The following is a 19,345-nucleotide window of genomic DNA, read 5'->3' as shown; positions in this document are numbered from 1 at the left end:
CAATTACTGAATACTGTATAATCAAGTACAGTTGTCTCTGCGCTGAGAAGAAGACTAACTACATTCTGGGCTACATTCATCTAAGAACTGAGGATCTACGAAGGGGGAGAAATGTGTGTGTGTGTGTGTGTGTGTGTGTGTGTGTGTGTGTGTGTGTGTGCACGTGCGCGCGCGAGCACTCGCACACGCACATGCATGCACATGTGCATATAGCAGAGTGTACATATGGGTAGACAGGGAGGTCATAGGTCAACCTTAGGCATCATTCCTTGGGTTGTTCTCTCACTGTTTCGAGACAGGGACACAACCTTGCCTATGAGCTAGGAGGCTTAGGTAACCAGCTAGTAAGCCCCCGGAATGCTCATGCCTCTGTTACATGTGCAATGCTCTGCCTGACTTCACTATATCGGAGCTGGAGATCAAACATGGATGCTCACATTTATGGCACACCCCTTATTGACTGCACCGTCTCCTCTGCCCTCATGGTCTTATCATGTAATCTACAGCAATGGAGGGAGAGAACATGGTAAAAATAAACCTGGAGGCCAGCCTCCACAGAGCCTGCCTTCCACATGGCAAGCTAGGAAAAGCCACAGCTGTTTCATGGTGATATGTCCTATAGAGAAGAGAAAGAAGAGGGGCAAGGAGAGAGGGACTCCACTCCTAGTCAAGTAAATCAAGCGGCAAGAATGAAGCCTGAGGTTCCAGAGATGGATAACTAGTCCAATTGAACTTTGACCCACGTCTGGGTGCCACATCCTGGCTACAGTGCAGCCCCCAGCTATGTTTAGTTTGACTCTGTATAGTGCTGCTCAGAGCTGACCTAGAGCTCCTCACCTTCTCCTGAGAGAAACATTGTTCTTGCTGTCCTTTCAGAGAGGGGTGTCTAGGGGATCCTGGATGGGCAGCATCCTACAGTTTCTCCAGGACATCATCACAAGAAAAGGATCATCCCTCTCCACTGGGCTGTACAGTTAGTGGACCTCACACACCTTCCATGGAAGGTGAGGTCATTTCTCTTGACAGAGAATCCAAGTCACCAAAAGAGACAGTGAGCATTGGACTTGTCTCCTCAGAGAGGGCTCTGTGCAGGTGCATTTAGCATGGAAGGCTTCTTTTGCACTTGAACTTGGCTGCCTCTCACTCATCCCAGACCCATGGCTAAGACAGACAGTTATTAGTGGACCAGTGAGTGCAAGAAGAGCTTAAGGGGAACGAGGCAGTCACCGATTGGTGCTCTCTGTGTAACATGTTCAGAAAGCATCCTTCTAGCAGCTCCACTGTCTGTCAGTCTACACTGGCAAGCATTTGTAGTACATCACACTCATTTGTAGGTAATTATTTGGTGCTGGTTACATGAGATCTGGACTCCTACAACCCCTTGCTGGGGAGCTTGGTTACTGAGTCTCCACTGCGGAGAGGAGGGAACTGAAGCACAGACAGACTGCACGAGCTGCCCAATGTCCTTAGGGTCAGAGCTGGAGTGAGAAGTTGAGGGTAACTGTCATGCTACACTGCTATACTATGGCAATTTTGTCACTGTTGGAGGGCTAGAAGGACTGCCTTCCACAGTGCTAAGTGTTGACTGGCCAGTTTTAGAGAGGGAAAAATCTACATCTATATTTTGGAAAAACTGAGTGAACAGCAACCCATCACCAATGCTCAGGTACATTGGCTACAGCACCTACCTCCAAAGAGACTTCCCACGTGGTATGCATCCCTGGTCCTACCTCTCCCTTGCATTGCCTCTGGCTGGTCCCTGGAAGATTTTTTAAAAAAAAGTAATCCAACCCATATCATCTGCCTGTGCTCAGAACAAAGTAAAATCAAAATGAGAGTCCATTCAGTTGGTCCCTGGGTTTCATGGATTTCTTCATTCAACGAACATTGAGCATGGAGTTTCTACTAGACACTAGTAAAGCAGAAGTCAGGCCAAGCTCCTGGAAGTGAGAGTCCAGACAAGAGCCAGTACAGGGCAAAGTAGATTGCTGGAGAGCTTCCTAGTGCCCTTGGGGAAGAACCATTCTGATGGCTTCTTGGATAGCCCATGGAAGCCTTTCCTTATTTGGCCTCTATGGCAAGGAGTTGGCCAGGCAGGTGATACCTGCAGGGAGACTCCTTTCACTACCTCTAATGTCTCCTGGAAAGAAAGAAAGACTTAAAGACAAAGAGAAGAGGCTTCCTCTACCTTACCTGCCAAGAGAAACTTTCTCTCTCAAGATCCTCGGAGGAAATAAAACTCTTGAGGGATATAGCAGGCCAGTGGACCACTAAAGGAGACATCACATTATTAAAGGGTACCATGTGTGAGCCTTGAGGTCTGGGCAATGGCTTCCTTTCTCCATTTCTGGGTTGGAATGAGATGGTGGCTCAGGAGGGAAGACACCTCATTCCTGATTAGCTGGTTCTTCATTGGCATTGACTGACATACCAAAAGTGAGGTCTTCGATATGGGCCCTCTCCTGTCTCTAATGTCTAAATTCTTCATATTTTTTTGCCACTGAACCCAAAAATAAGCAGGGGCAAAAACAGAAAAAGGCAAACCAGAGGCACACATAGGTATCAAAAGTCATCAGCCTGGGCATTGGATGTCTGTGTTTGATTGGACATGAAGTCTAGAAGAGATTGGGGAATCCTTTGTTACTGGGGAGGAAGAAGACAGGGAGAGGAGGTTGGGGAAGGTCACTGAAAAGACGAGTATAGTAGTGGCTGGGAAGGAGAGCCATGAAGAGTTGAGGCAATGATCATTTGAAGACAGTGAGGGCAGTGGGATCCCAGTGACAGCCGATGAGGTGGTGGTGTGTTCTTGCCCTTACCCCGCTGTGTGGCGGGAACAAACTCTGCATTCCCTCCTCATTCACTGTTATTTCCAAACAGTGGCCGTAGAGGAGTCTTAGGGCAAGTGCCTGCCCTAAGGGGTGCTGCAGATATGAGTAAAAGGCTTCCAACACCAAGCCTGCCAGTTGTCAAGGCAACCAATCCCATGGCCTGCCTCCAAGGTATCTCAGGGCAGAGCCCTGGGCAGTGGCTACTTCCTGCCTCTTGTTGGCAAATCTTTCGACACTTTTGAATCCTTTTCCTCCAGTGGCCTCTATGGGACTATGTACCTCCCTCCCAAGGACTAGGGTACACTTGCTTTGGGGTTAACAGATGTGTTATGCACTGGGATTGGAGCATCATAAGTTGGTCTTTAGAGGATGGGACTATTTTCTACAACTCCGAATGAAAACAGATTCACATTCGAACCTTAGTAGCCCAAGTCCAGAGCAAGAAAGAGTAGGGATGGAAGGGGTTGGTAGCAGAGAAGGAATCAGTAGGAATCAGAGAAGGTAGCAGTAAGACCCTTGAGAGCATATAATGGTCCTAAGGGAGGAGGGGATTACAACTGGGAAACTGGGGTATGACAGCTGGACAGTTGGACAGTATTATTAATGTTACTCCCCTTGAGCTTACGGACAGCAGATAGCACCTGTGCTGTGTGCTGGGGCCAAGTATATGCTCTCTCTGCAGCTTGATTCTCACGACACTTTCAAGCAGCTGTTACCATTCCATTTCATTTATGAGAATGCTAAGCCTTACAAGGCTAAGAAATCTGTTTGAGCTAGGGAAAGACTAAGTTGGTAAAATGCACAAAGACCTGAGTCCTATCCCCAGACATCACATCAAAAAGCTTGCTATGTTGGTGTGAGTTTGCAATCATAGCACTGGGGAGGTGGAGACAGGTGAATTCTTGAGGCTTGCTGGTAAACCAACCTAGTCTACTTGGTGAATTCCATGTAGAAGTGAGAATTTCACTTGAGGAATTATGTAGGACAAGTTGGTCCATGGAGAATTTGTTTTGATTGTTATTAATGAAGGAAGATACATCAAGTAGCAAGTCCATTGTGGGCAGCTCTATTCTTTAGGTAAAGAGTCCTAAACTGTATGAGACTGGAGAAACCAAGATGAAAGCAAACAAACAAGTGTGTGATTACTCTCTATTCACTCTTGACTGGGGATGTGATGTGATAAGCTGCTTGCATTTTTGCCTTGACTTCTCTGAAATGATGGTCTGTAACTTGGAATCACAAGTTAAGTAAACCCTTTTCCTTCCCCTAGGTTGCTTATCATCAATATACTTTGTTACAGCAACAGAAATGCAGTTAAGATAGACTGTCTCACAAAACCAAGATTGATAGGGACTGAATTTTCCCTATCCCAGTGACCTCTGATCTCCACATGCATGTGTGTACACATGGGTATCAGTATACACACACACACACACACACACACACACACACACACACACCTTGCACACATACACGAGGAACCTGCTCAAGTTCTTACAGGTACTTGTGGCAGAGGTAGTATCTTTATGGATTCTCAGGACTTCAGGAAATGACTTCATCCCTACTCTTACCCTACCCAGGGAAGCTTCTCTGACTTGGGATCTTGGCTTTGGAGGAGCAGAGGTCTGTGAAATACAGGTGTAGCCAGAAACAACCACAGGACAAGAGATGAAATAAAGATTCTTTGTACGGATTTTGCTGCCCTTTTTGGAAATGCTCACAACACAAACATGGTTGGAAAGATGGCTCTCTAACTGAAGCACTCTGGGTACATACTTTAGTCTCTCCCTAATGTTAAGCTCATTGTGGGCCAAGAGTGTGATTAGTTGATCTTGAAGAAGCAGTAATCTCAAGCTAGTATGTAATGTGGTACAATAGAGAGGAAACATTGTTGTTTTCCTTTGCTCTTAGACCTTATCTGTAGAAATGGATTGTAGGGAACATAAGGGCCACTCTGGGAGAGACACTGATCTACATGACAGTTAATGCTTTTGTATAGGTTATAGATTAGTAGTTAGACTTGATTTTTGGACTCCAAAGCCAGGTCTCTTGGCTGAAAGTTGAGTTGAACTCCAGTAAGTTCTAGTAGCCTCTCTGTTTTTATTTACAGACAGGAATCTGCTCATTCAGAGAGAGCAAGACAAAGACTGAAATATATCTGGGTTCTGGAGCACTTCCAGGCATGCAGTTGCTCTTCTTGTCTGGGTTTGTGGTTTATGGTTATGAGAGAGAGGCAGAAAAGAAGCAGTGTGGTCTTAACTTGGCCACCTGGAGGACCATGTGGACAGAGGGACATGGGGTGAAGCAATGTTCTGGCAGCAGATGAGAGCAGGTCTGGATAAGCACTCTGGAAAACATCACACTGCAGCCCCTAAGAAAAACTTCTTCCACATCCTGAGAGACCAGAAGATCAAATGTTGAGCCCAAGCTGGACATGCCTGGGCAGCAAAGAGGTCTTATTGTCCTTGGCAACTGGCCTTCCCTGACATATCTAGGGACCCTGCCTTACTTTGTAGATTCAGAGATTATCCGTTTCTCACAGATCTAGTGGTACCTCTTCTGCTCCAGCAAATCTATGTGACACTTCTACTATCTCCAAAAGATCTAGGTGACTCTCTTCCCCTGCTCCTGAAGATGTAGAAGACCCACTTTGCCTTGCCCCAGCAGATCTACAGGACATCCATTCTCCTGTCCCTAGCAGAACTAGGGGACCCACTTTGCCTTACCCAGGTAGATTTAAAGAACCTTCATTCCCTACTCCCAACAGATCTAGAGTTTCAATTTTTCCTGCCCTGGCATTTCTGCTCTGCCTTGCACTCCTTGGCCCTAGTTGCCACAGATCTGGCCTGCCCACTCACAGACCTACCAATCAGAGCCACCTAATGTAACTTTTCCACTATAGCCTGCTGACTTTTGATGTCTGAGCAACTGTACATTTAAGACCCGTTTTCTCTAGATCCCGTATTCTCCAGATTCCTCAGATGTTAGGGAAACAATTGAGCTCTCGGCTTCCCTGGTATTGTTCACACTGTAACTGATGGCTCTCTTCTTTATCTCCCCTTATCTGCCTGGCAGACCCTTTCTCTACATTGATAAAATCACCAGAAAGGATGTTCATTAAACTTCTGCCTCTGGGAGAAGCTGGGGCTTGATGATTATGTGTGCTCAGCAGCTCACCCCATAGTAGTTCCTAGGCTACATTCTGTTTCTGGATCATCTTGTATCATTCATTTCACTGTACAGATGACTGAAACTCCAAGGTTTCAGATGCCATTGTCTTGTCCACATCTGGACCAGTCTCTGAAATCCTGTCTATGCTAAGTACCCCACCCTAGCTCCATCATCCTCTTGTTGCATGATGAAATTTTGTTGCTGTCGAGCAGGAAGGATTATGCAAGCTGACTCCATTCCTGTCCTGTCTTGATGGAGTTCCCAGCATACAACACTCATGGCCAGATATGTTCTCCTGTTCATGAATTTTGAGTTTTCCTTCAGGAGTCTGTCGCCAGGCACTGTGCTTTCTGAGAATTGCCTTGCTGTACACTGAGCCAGGTGCTGTGGATTCTCAATGTGCCCTTAAGTCCTGTGTAGCTTACACCCTAGAATTTGTCACAGTCATATAAAGATATGCATTGCAGTAGCATACAGTGGCATGAAAGCAAGCAAACAACAACAACAACAAAAAAAAAACCTAGGGCATTAGGGGACCAGAATGATTTCAACCAGGAAATGGAGTGAGCCTGTTTCTGTCTCTGTCTCTGTCTCTGTCTCTGTGTCTCTCTGTCTCTCTGTCTCTCTGTCTCTCTGTCTCTCCATCTCCGTCTCCCTCTCCCTCTCCCCCTGCCCCTCCCCCTGCCCCTCCCCCTCCCCTCACTCTGTGTGTGTGTGTGTGTGTGTGTGTGTGTGTAAGGAGGGTGGGTGGTGGGTGGTGATTTCTTTGCAGGTGATAAAGACACATGTATTTATGTTCAGAAGCCAACAAAAGACTGTGGAGGTGGGGATACCCTGGATAGCTCCAGGATGCAACCTCTTTGTTCTATCTCTGCTACATCTCTCCCAGTGATTCATCACCACATCAGCAGTTACTCACTGTCAGTGTTCTGCATCCTGCCCTGGACCTCTGTTGCTGCTCCCTTGGAGTATTCACATTCAAGGTTTCCACAAGAAATCCCATAACAGGCTTCCTGCTCTTTCAATATCATCAAATCTGACTAGGCACTCCTGTTGTATAGTTATTAACATTTCCTCCAGACTGAAACCTTCCCTTCTGGATGGAGGAGAGAAGCTCTCCCAACTCACTAGACACTCAGGAAGCTTAGAAAGCTGCAAGAGTCCCAAAGCTCCTCCCCAAGGTCAGATGAGCAGTGTACTTTTGTCAGGGAGGGACTTTTTTTGGTAATGCTGCCTGAAAGTTGTCTTCACACATGCTGGAATGGTCTTTCTGTCACTTAGCTGTTTTTGAGTCATCCTCGATCATGTAAGTAGTTCCAATAAGTTCTCTGGTTCACCAAGACTAGAGTAGAATTGTTTCCACAGACTGTTGTTGGTAACCTATGTTCTTTACATTCTCCCAGGAAAAATCATAAAATAGGCCCCAGCAAGACTGCCTTATAGGCTAAAATTAGGCCTAGTGATCACTGTGTGAGGCTTAGGAACCAGCCACTGTCCCCCTCAGTTACAGACTAAATGATAATGTGGGGAGGGCAGAAGACACTGTAACCTTTATACAGATGTTCCTGGGACTGCTTATCTCAAAGGCAGTAATGTAAGTGGGAGATAATCTCAAGCTTCCATGCCCAGAAATCTTTAACACATTGTCCCATACCTTCCATCCACACATAAAATCCCTTCTCTAGTTCTTATGCATAATTGGCAGCTTAGGAGCAAGGCCTCCCAGCAGGCTTTCATGATACCAGTAACACAACACCACTGTCTCCCTGGACACAATTCTAGAGGCATAGGAAGAAAGGTAGGCATCATCATACAGCTGGGGTTGGCAGCCAGAGGAGCCTGGGCTTACTCAAGCCCTGGAGGATAACTTCTCACCTTAATTGCATTTCCTTCATCTGAATTGGGGACAAAGACACTGACTGGTACTGATAGTTGTTGAGTGTGATAAAATGGTAGAAAAGAACAAAAGCATGCCTTGTGGCATGATGAAATGTTCATTACTACTGTTACTTCCAGGGATTCTCTGTAGAGTCTGAGGAGAAGTGGTAAACAGTGTGGGAATCCCTAAGCTCTGAAGGTTGTAGAGATGTATATGCCAGAGATGTATATGCCAGCCAGAGGGAGGGATGGTCTCAACTTTGCTCATGTCAGTGAGAATCCTCACATTACCCCATCCTTGGGTCTCCTTGAGTCCAATCTCAAGGGAGCCGACAGATGTGAGTGCCTATACAATCTGGAAGTGCTCCAAGCTAGAAGTCTGCCACAGTGAGGTCACAGAAACACCGTGCATGCTATGTTGGTACACAGAGATTAGTGGCTGGTGTAAAGACACCAGTACCCTCTAGGACCATGCAGAGCTAGCAGATGTCAGGTGGGCCATGAGGTCTCCCTGGGTTTATGTTCCAGGTGGCTAACAACTCACCTCAACATCATATTCTGATTATAGCTTAGAGGGGAGTGTCTCTGGGAGAAGTTTGGGAAGAGTGGCTAGGACAACCTTCCCCCAGGGAGTGGTTACTCCAGAGTGTCATCTTCTCAAATAAGACCCTTTGTTGCATTCCCAGAACTCTGGCACAGAAGCCCTGTCCCCAAAGGTCATTGGCAGTCTCCTTTGATCTCATTCTGGAAATGGTATGCTCCATCCTCCTTCCTGGCAGGTCAAACTACCCCATGAGTCATCTGATGGACAATGATCTTGTCCATTTGCTGAGATCAAAGACAGGGCAGAGGCTGCCAATCCAACATCGGGTTACTCAGCTTCAGGCACAAGGACTGATTTCCTCATTTGATGCCCAAGAGCTGGAAACGGCCTCATACAGGGGTCTAGTATTCCTCTCATAGGTAATGACACCAGAATTCTTGGTAGAAATTCATCTCAGGGATGACTCAGCAATCTGGGTATAAATCAGCAGAGAAGCTCCCTTAAGTTGTCTTGTCTCTTGTCCCCGCATCTCTTTTTGTGTGCAGAGATCAATAGAGTGAGGTTTATCGGGACCATCAATTCAGCTTATTAGACAGTCCCAACACTCCCCCTCCACTACACCTTGTTTTTATCTCTAGTGGGTAACAGCTTGACATTGAGCAAGAGTGAAAATCAAAAGGTAACTTTTATGGCTTAATTTTACAGGGGAAAGTGCCTTTTCCAAAGTCAGAGCTGGGTGTTACACAGTTAAGTGTCCTTTAAAAAGGACAAGTGAGTGACATTCATGTGGTATCTTTGCATTACATTCCTCATGTCCTTCACCACAGAAGTGAATGGGGTAGGGGAACAGAGACAGCTGGTGGTTGGGAAGGTGGCTATGAGCTATAATTTGTGTATAGCATGCTCTTAAAGGTCCATACGTTGAAGGTTTGATGACCAGCTCATGGTGCTATTAGAAAGCAATAAAGCCCTCAGGGTAGGGCCTAGAAGAAGAAAGTTAGGTTATTGATGCCTTAGGGTTTTACTGTTGTGAAGAGACATTGTGACCAAGGTGACTCTTATAAAGGACAACATTTAATTGGGCCTGGCTTACAGTTTCAGAGGATCAGTCCATTATCATTATGGCAGGAAACATGGCATCATGCAGGCAGACATAGTGTTGGAGGACCCAAAAGTTCTTTCTATATCTTGGTCTGAAGGCAGCCAGGAGAAGACTGGCTTCTGTAGGCAGCCAGGAGTAGGCTCTCTTCCACATTGGGTGGAGTCTGAGCATAGGAACCTCAAAGTCCATCCGCACAGTGACATACTTCCTCTAACAAGTCTACACTTCTTCCAATAATGCCATACCTCTTAATAGTGCCACTTCCCATGGGCCAAGCATATTCAAATCACACTTCCTGTCCACAATGAGATGAAATGCTTTTCTCTACTGGCCTCCTCTATGTACCTTGCCAGGAAGCAACAGGCTAAATGACTAAAGACTGAACTCTAGGGAACCATGAAGCAAAATATACCTTTCCTCTCTTTACCTTGACTTCCTGCAGGTGTTTGGAACAGCAGTGGCAAACTGACTAACCCTCTGAGAAAACATCGTACCTGGGAAGATATGGACCAAAGGATATGGTCACTTCATCACAGAGGACCTAGGTGCTAGATGTACTCATTACTTTTACACACCTGTGACCAAACTACCTAACAAAGGTTACACAGGAGAAAAGGGGGTTTGTTTTGACTTCTTATTTCAGAGACTTCAGCCCATATTCATGACAACTGGAGTATGGGGAGGAAGCCACGTTCATCTCATGATAGACAGGAAGCAAAGTGTGAGGAAGGCATTTAGGATTATGTGTAACCTTGAAAGTCAGTGTTCTGCCAGGGACCAAGCATTCAACAGATGAACTTGTGGGGGGCATTTCAGTCAAACCATGAGACTGGATCATCTCAGCAGTGTACTCATGAGGGCAAACAGGGTGACTGTTGGGCTCATAGGAGAAGTCAGCTGGAGTCTAAGGCAGGCACCCAGAACTTACATCCATTCTGTCCACAGTCAGGGAACCCTGTGGATCTTATATAAGGACTTTCATCATGGAGGGACTTAATAAGTCAGCCCAATTAGAGTATAGAATGGCCTAAATTGTACAAATTAGCTGGTACTGACAGGGACTGGGCCAGTGGAAGGCCAATCATGCCATCTCATCCCCACATCTTACATCATCTTCCTCTGTGATATTTCTTAGAAGTGTGTTTCCACTGCAGGGCCCCAGCAGCAACCATATGTTCCTAGTCTGGGAGCGTGAAATACCAACGAGGCTGTGACCAGCAGATATGAGTATTTTGACTGATGCATTCTTTCTTTCTTGTCTCTTTTTATTTCCTTCCTTCAGCAATGCAAGCTCTGTTTCAATAATGAGTAGAGAGATTGGAAGCAAGACTGTGTGTATGTGAGGTGGGGAGTGGGATTAGGAACAACTGGAAAGGCAACTTTATCAACAAGTTGACAGACTTCATTGTTAGGTACTGTGCTGGCCAGTGGTATGAGGCTGTGAGCAAGGCCATTCTCAGCCATCAGGAAACTCGTGGTTCAGGGGCAGGGTGGCCAGACATTTATAGTGGTGAGGGATGCCCTTGGAATGGTTGAGGGTGACAAGGCACTGCCTTGGAGGAAGCTAGAGTGTGCAGATCATCTTTCAGTCATTCATTTCAAGTATCTTTGGTTCAGTGTATGCGTGATGAAAAAAACTCTTAAGTTTACTCAGCAAAAGACCTCTGGGCAATCTTGTCTTCCTATGTGAAGATGTGTGTGTGTGTGTGTGTGTGTGAGAGAGAGGGGGGGGGGTCTTGTCCAAGATCACACAATATGGCAGGCTAAGCTGAGTAGCATGCCCAGGTGCCCCCATCCCTGTGTACTAGGAATGACCCCTTGCCTGGTGATGCTTTATCTACACCCTCTTTCAGGTAGGTGAGGAAAGCCTGAAGTAGAGAGGGAGAAGTATTGTGAGAGAGACACACAATCAGGTTCCCAGGAAAAAGGAAAAAGAGGGCTTAGAAGAGATTAGGACGTTTGAGGGAACAACTTAATGGAGGCTATGAGGAACTGGGACATAAATCCAGGGAAAGAAAATGCAGGCAGACAAGAGCCCGCTGGTGGAGGGGGGGCTGGTATTCCAGAGATCTGTGGTGTGCAGATAAGATATAGGATGTGCAGAATATAAACCAGCTTATGTGCTCTATTTGATGCCCAAAACACTAACCACCTACTACGTGCCAGGTCCTTATTGAAGATGGCAGGGTATCAAAGTTGAAAAACAATCCTTGCTATCATGGTACGATATTCATTGGCACTTCAGGGAGAGATTATAAACAAACAAGTGTAGATATGATATGATATGATATGATATGATATGATATGATATGATATGATATGATATGATATATCAGGGATTCTGTTATGTACAGGAGTTTCCCTAGAAAAACCTTTGGTTTGAAAGTCTTTCTTATGAAAATGGTGATCAATGGAGTTTAGTTGTAAAAGAACCATAACGTTTTGATTATGGTTGGAGAATGACTACCAGGAGACTGGCTTACAGAGGCCGCTATGGCTGTCACAGGGGAAATTTAAATGAATTTTCTTCAAAGGAGAAGTCTAGGTAGCCATGTCCAGAAATAAGGAAAGAAATTGGGGGAAGGTGATTAACTCTGTCTCTGAAAAACGATTGGTGGGCACAGGATTCTAGACCCACAGTCTCACTTACCAGGGAGGACAGGGAACTTGAACCAAACAATGACCTCACTGGGAGCTGTCCACTGTACTTGAAAAGATTTTTTTTTTAAATGTGTTTGATTGTGTATGGCATTACATTTGTTTAAGCTTTGTTTCTCTTTCTCTATCTTTCTCTCTTATCTCTCTATCTCTTTGCCTCTCTGTCTCTCTGTCTCTCTCTGTCTCTCTCTGTCTCTCTGTCTCTCTGTCTCTCTGTCTCTCTCTCTCTCTCTCTCTCTCTGTGTGTGTGTGTGTGTGCGCGCGCTGCATCTATTTGAGTGCCTGAAGAAGCCAGAAGATAATGTGGATTCTGTCTGACTTAGACTCTGAAATTCAAACTCAGGTCCTTCAGAAGAATAGCAAACTGCTGAGCCATCCTTCCAGGCCTGTGTGACACTACTTTTAACATGAACTTAGCAAGCAATGTATGTGTTAGTATTCTCCTGTTCCCCTGCCTAGGGAAGGCTTAGCTGCCTGGTCTTAGCTGCCCATCATAAGTTCTAGCCCAACAAAACCACTTGGCTGTCTTCCACAAACCTTCTCAGTGTTGTTATTGAAATTACATTCACTGGAGGGAAAGAGGAAAGTATCTTTGGGAGGGGTCTGGTAAGCTGAAGAACTTTCTCCCTTCTCGTTGGTTAGGCAGGCTGCTTAGCTCCTCTCTAACCACAGCACTGTTCCCTGGGCCCTGTGAGATCTCAGCATGACCAACGCTTACACCGTGTTTAAGAGTCTAGTCAAATCTCCCTCTTCATAGGGGGCTTCTTGACCACTCCCTGGAATAGCTGTCCAGACGTCATGATATCCATGTGCCCTGTGCTACCTTAACCTCAACACTTGCAGCAACATGCTTTCATACTCATCCATTTCTCTTGTCAACATATAAGCCCCAGGAGAACAAGGAATTGTCTGTGTCCCCTTTGTGTCCCAGCACCTGTCGTCATCCCTACCAGGTATACAAAACTCGACAATACATAGTTATTCCATTATGTACAAGAATAAAAGTGTGCTGTGCCAGTCTGTTCACTTGATGGTTGTATTAAAGTTGTAGTGTGAAGTAGATTTGGGAAAAGGCTCAAGTCCTTTCCCTCCCCCACCCCCCTTTGGTGAGAGGGAAGGAGAGCTGGAAATAGAATGGGAGAAGTTTCTGTAAATTTCTGGTAACCATAGAGACAGTGATTTTCGTTTATTAATCTCCTGCTCTTAAGCAGGCTGGGGCCCCATGGTGATTTCTCCAAATTGCTCAGTCTGGTTATCCTGCAGCCTTCCTCATTAAGAAGAACAGGCCCATTCCTATCCTGCAGCACTTTAATTACTGCGAGCAGAAGAACCACGCTCGTACGCTAATTACCGCGTGTTCTAACTTGGCTGCACCACCACTTTGGAACAATGTAACACGGCCACAAGCCCTAAACCCCTGGAGCCTTCAGTGCCAGGTGGTGGGTGTCGGCAGGCAGCTTCTTCCCCAAGCCCGCGGCTCTCTCCTTTCATTCAGCTGTCTTGATGGTGAGGCTCAGGACTTCTTGAACAGCTTTTCATTTGAGGCAGGGCAAGCCACCAGCAGGGGTTCCTGCCAGGAAGGTTATGCTTTTGGTAGCAAGAATACCCCTGGGAAGTATGCTCTTCTTGTTGCCTGGTCATGGCTATCTGCTTCTCTTCCCATGCAGAAAGACATGTAGCTTCTGTGAGTATACGTCTGGTCAAGTAAGGGTCTTCTCAATGGCTTCAGGAAGCTGGGAAAATGGACAGTCTGGGGCAGCTCCTTTAGTGGCCATTTCTTCCTTGGTATGGCCATGAGAAGACCAGAGTTAGAACTCTCTCTGTCTTTCTGTCTCTCTATCTCTCTATCTCTCTATCTCTCTCTGTCTCTCTGTCTCTGTCTCTCTGTCTCTGTCTGTCTCTCTCTGTCTCTCTGTCTCTCTCTCTCTCTCTCTCTCTCTCTGTGTGTGTGTGTGTGTGTGTGTGTGTGTGTGTGTGTGTGTGACCACTGAATGGCAGATGACTTCCGCTTTAGCCATTAGTAGCTATGAGTGACAGATATTAGGCTCGCTCATTCTGTCTCATCAGGGTTGTGATTCTGACTTTAACTTCCCTTTGGGTCACTGGATGGATTGGATGTGGGGAACACTTCCAAGAGTGAGGAAGAGTGGGTTTAATAGAGTCTCTAGGTGGAGTCACTGCTCTCTCCTAAAGTCAGTCACCTAAGGTCTGCCTTTAGAAACACTAAGACTTCCCTTCAGCTACGTTTTTCATCCCTTGGTTTTTAAATGCTGAGCCATCCTTCCAGCAAACGTTCTGAAAGAAACCTCCTTTGGCTGTGTGCTATACTAGGTCAAAGCTTCTCACCCTCTGGCTCGTTAACCCATAATAAAATGTGGGGTCTGTAAAAGATCTGAAAGAGCCAAAGAGTTCTGAGTGCACAGAGACCAAAGCTTAGTTCAAAAGTCAAACTCATGAAGAATCGAAGAAGTTTCTGCCAGCGCTGACCTATGTATGTCACACGACTTCTATGCAGCCTTGGTTCTAAACACAGGCACTTTGCAGCCTATACACCAAGGCCACATGACAGCAATGGGTACTCCCTGAGACAGAGGCTCAGCTTCAAGATTGCTGTATGATAGATATAAGTTGAGTGTTTTACTCTCCATTCAAAGTTTTCAGTTCCCATAGAAATGCAATAGTTTAATTACAGACAGCAGAACTGCCTGTAGCCCGGCCACTATGGCTCACATGTAAGCTTAGTGAGCCTTTGGCTTGTGCTATATTGAAAAGACAAGCATAAGGAGGTCATTCATATATTAGTTTTCCATTTATCTTTAATAAGTGGTAAATTTTATGTTTACCCAAAGAATTGTTTTAAGATAATTTTTTGTGATTTATCATCAAAGTTTGATTTAAATACCTGTTTTAGATACCTATATACTCAGTGTCACTTAAGATTTCCCAGGTAAGAAGGGGCTGTGGTTATAAGAAGTCTTAAGAAGCCCTGCACCAGGTGCTCAGGTCCTGCTCCACAGCTGACATGGCCACCAACCCATGTTCATGCTCTTATGGCCAAGCTTTCAGTAGCTGTAGACTTCTGCTGCTTAGGTAGGGCCCATCTTTGGCATACTAGAGATGAGGCCTTGGGGAGAAATGGAGCTCCTGACCACACCAGAAAATCTGAAGGAGGTTTGGGGGTAGACCCACACGTGGTGTGATCCCAGTGGTGTCCCCAGCAGGTCCAAAACCTCAGCTGTTCTTCTTTCCAGGTGCCGCAACCTCTCGTTCCCCGACAGCCTACCAGAGGTGAGCATCGTGTTCATCTTCGTCAATGAGGCACTCTCGGTGCTGCTGCGTTCCATCCATTCAGCCATGGAACGCACACCATCACACCTGCTCAAGGAGATCATTCTGGTGGACGATAACAGCAGCAACGGTGAGTGCCTGTCTCCCTGGAGCTAAGCATCTGGTCTTGTGAGGGCTTATAAGAATTTTAGCTTTGGGTTTTCACTTCTCAAGTTGTTCAATGGCTCTTCCATCTAGGACGTATTGCCTCAGAGACAGTTTCATGATGGTCACTGCTTGGAAAGTCCATGTGCACCCCAGAGGGGCCATGTCTTCAGTAGCTGACCACTGCTTCTCCTAGCATTCTAAAGCAATATGAGGAGATGAGATGTCTTGAATCTACCCATCTCACAGACCATAGCTGTTTTCTATGAAGCATCGTTTCACTGATGGTGGTCCTCACCTCCACTTGGATGATGACACGTAGTTGTTTTGCCATCAAGAGTGAGGATGGTGTTGATGGTGTGGTTGTTGATAAATTTGAACCAAATAAAAGCAATGGAGCTATTAGAAATCTGTGTGAATCACTGGTTCCCCTCTGATGTCTATTCTCTGTTTCCTGAAAGGCTCAAGTTTGTCTGCAAGGGCCTTATTGAACTCTTCCGTGTGTCTTTTTCCAGCCTCCACCAGCTACCTCTATCCTCTATCCATTGGTCCATGCTTCACATCCTCTGATTCCCACTCTCCAGAACTCTCCAGACTTAAAGATTAGGTGTGCAAAGCTTAGAGACCAGTGCTCTCATCAGGACCATATCCGTACATGTGCTTATGATAAAAATAGTCAACCACAGTGTGAGCAGATCACATGTCCTTGCGTTGTCTTTCAAGGCTTCTCGGGCATATGTAGGGAAATTCCTGATAAATCAGGTACTGTAATGAGGTGAGCAATATTTGATTTGTTATCAATTAAAGCTGAAACATATCAGATAATTGAAATGCCTTTCATCTCAATAAGTGAGTTTTCCTTTTCATTTTCTTGTCTTGAGTTTAGAGCCACAGGGAAAGAGCTGTGGGGGGATTCAGGAGCTTTCCAAAGGGAACACTTGTGATTCACTTGCTTCATCTCCCCATGGGCACAAAGGAAGGAGATATCAACAATGTGAGAAAGTTGGCAATGTCATTCTGAAGGAGGTGGATATGAGGGAGGTAGGAGAGGCCCAGCTCTCATCTCTATTGGTACCCACCTACACCTCATTGAAGATTAAATGAAAGGACTCTCCAGAGAGCTGTGTACCCTACCTCTTATATCGAATGAGGGGGTGAAGGGGTGCCAGAACCTCTCTTCCAGAGGTGAGAGTATTTCCAAATAAAAGATACTCCCAAATCCCACTCTGATACATTTATCATAGACTAAAGGAAGAGATTCCACCTGACTTTAATCTGTGGAGAAAGCATAGGGATGCTGCACTGGTTTTCTATGAAATTTAGGTACAGAAAATGTCAGATATGGAGGATTTCTTATGTGAGTTTTTAGGATGTAGACCTTATTCTGTCAATGATGGTGACCATCAGATGGCTTTGGTGAGAGGAGTGAGGGGTTGAGGATTGAGCAAAGGAGAGTCTTGTCTGTGCTTTGTGATTCTGGGTGGGGAAAGAGCCTCTGGATGAAGGGAGGCTCCTGTAGAAGGGCAGACCAGAAATCCAAGACCAGGACTAAGAATGAGACGTTAGCCTGAGAGACATTACAGAAGAAGAATGGTGGGACCTGCCATGGACAGATGATCCAAATGAAAGCAGGACATTATTGACTTGAAGTTTCAAACCAAGATGATGTAAGGGATGGTGGACATTGTCTTAGGAGATGGAGGTGACAGAGCAGTGTGCTGGTACAGTGCTTACCCATGAATGACATACTTTTCATGTATGCCATTCAAACACGCTTGGGAGCTTTCAACCCCATAGGGAGTCCGGTACAGTGAAGTAACTCAGCTGCAGGGGTAGTTACACCCAGATGCACAGCTGATGAAACCACATCTCATTCCCAAGTGAGTGTCTGCACCTGCTGTGTGGACGGGAGCAGCATTCCGTATCCTGGGTAAGGTATTGGCTGTAGTATGTACAGAGTTACCAATGGCCTCTGGGATGTAGCTCACTACTAGTGCACTTGCTTAGCATGTACCAGGCTCCAGACTTCATCTGAAATGCTATAAAAATAAATTTTTAAAAGGTATTAGCATTGGGGAAGCTGAGATGAGGGTGCATGAAACCCTCTTCTACACTCTGTGTTTTTAATTATGTCAAAAGGATGATGTCAAGCCAGATGTGGTGTTGTATGCCTATAATCCCAGTACTCCAGAGACAGGTGGGTCTCTGGAAGTTCAAGGCTAGCCTGATCTACATTGCAAGTTTCATGCCTGTCAGGATTGTATAATGATACCCTGTCTCAAAATAATAATGATAATATTAATAATAATTATTATTATAACTATTATCTTTATAATATTAGCTCTTTAATAATAATAACTATTATTTTATAATTATGTTTTATAATAATAGCTATTATTATTATTATTATTATTATTATAAAACAACCCAAAAGCTCTCCTAAAAGATTCTACCTCATTAAATTTGAAGCAGCAAGGACTGGAAATTACTGTTTTTAAAACACCCTTAACAATCTATAGCTCTAACTGACAGCCTGGATGAATGATCCAAATGCGCCTCCGCTCTCTACGCAGTAAGGTTACTGTGCAACGTGGAGGGATGGACTGTCGGGCTGAACTGAGAAACTGTAGGTTCTAGGATTCTTCCTGCAGTGGAGGAGAGACTGGAGAAAATCCCTCTCAGCTCAATATCAGCAACTTCCTCTGTGAAGTAGAGGGAACAGTCGCACCATGTACCTAAAACAACCTTATAACTGTGAACTGAACCCGTCATTGTGGTCCCTGCCCAGCCCTGCTCCTTTCCCAGGAGACTAGCACACAGTGAACCATAGCATATGCTCAGAGACCTGGTCAGAGTCTCAAATGTTGAGTAGAGAAGTCCCAAGTGGAGGACGGGGCTTTTAAAGAGAAGAGCAGAGAGTAAGAGCCCGGAGGCTTATGAGAGTGTTGGAGGTGAGCTAGTCGGGATCTGGAAGGAGAAGGTAGGCAGTGACAGGTGTGGCAGCGTAGGAACCAGAGAGCATCAGAAGCCAGTGGTCTCCCCAGATAGTGAAGTTTTCTGGAAAGAAAGAGCTACAGGTTGTTCAGACCCACAGGCAGGTGGATGGTAAAGAATCAGAGACGTCCCAGGGTCTGGGAGATCTGGGCTCTGGAAGCCTTGGTAAATCGCAGTGGTCATCCAAGGATGGGGCTGTGGATGAAAAGCCAGGTGCGGAGGGAAAAGCAGGGAGGGGGTTCTCTGTGAGAGATTCAACTTCAAGGGAGCATCAGCAGCTAAGGCGAGGAGCCGGAGCAGTGTTCCTCAAAAGTAAACGTTTACAGCAGCAGCATCTACAGCAAGAAGTAAGCTTCCATCTGACCCAGGATAACATGCCTACTCACGCCCCTGTACACACCTCCCCCGAGTGAAGCAGAACGTCTAAGAAACAAGATGCCTACCCTTTCATGGCACAAACCTTTCTGCCGTTTCCCATTGTGTTCTGTGCTGTGGTGTTTAATGTTATTGTATTTTGTTCTATTCATTCTCCATTAGAGGTAGGCTGCTCTCAAGATCCTGAGTGCATATCAAAAGCACTTCGGTGAACTTGGGGAGCTGGGAGTCCAGGCCATTTCTGTAGTGATTCTGTAGTGATGGGTCTGAAGAGGGGGCCCAAGACCCTGGAGTCAGAGGCACTGAACAGGGACTCCATAGAAGCAGGAGAGGATGGATCTGGGGTGAAGATACCAATGAGAA

General features: G+C 45.7%; 1 protein-coding gene across 1 annotated transcript in view; it reads left to right on the top strand.

Annotated features, from left to right (window-relative positions):
- Galnt18 (polypeptide N-acetylgalactosaminyltransferase 18) overlaps positions 1 to 19,345 on the top strand; it is a 301,481-nt gene that overhangs the window by 154,905 nt on the left and 127,231 nt on the right. Inside the window, exon 3 of the mRNA XM_028768019.1 lies at positions 15,433 to 15,599. Coding sequence (XP_028623852.1) covers positions 15,433 to 15,599 — 167 coding nt within the window. The remainder of the gene's footprint in view (positions 1 to 15,432; positions 15,600 to 19,345) is intronic.

The sequence above is a fragment of the Grammomys surdaster genome, unplaced genomic scaffold (genome assembly GCF_004785775.1).
Source record: "Grammomys surdaster isolate TR1022 unplaced genomic scaffold, NIH_TR_1.0 184, whole genome shotgun sequence".
Lineage (NCBI taxonomy): Eukaryota > Metazoa > Chordata > Mammalia > Rodentia > Muridae > Grammomys > Grammomys surdaster.
Note: the sequence above shows the minus strand (reverse complement) of the source record. Positions and strands in the feature narration are given on the sequence as shown.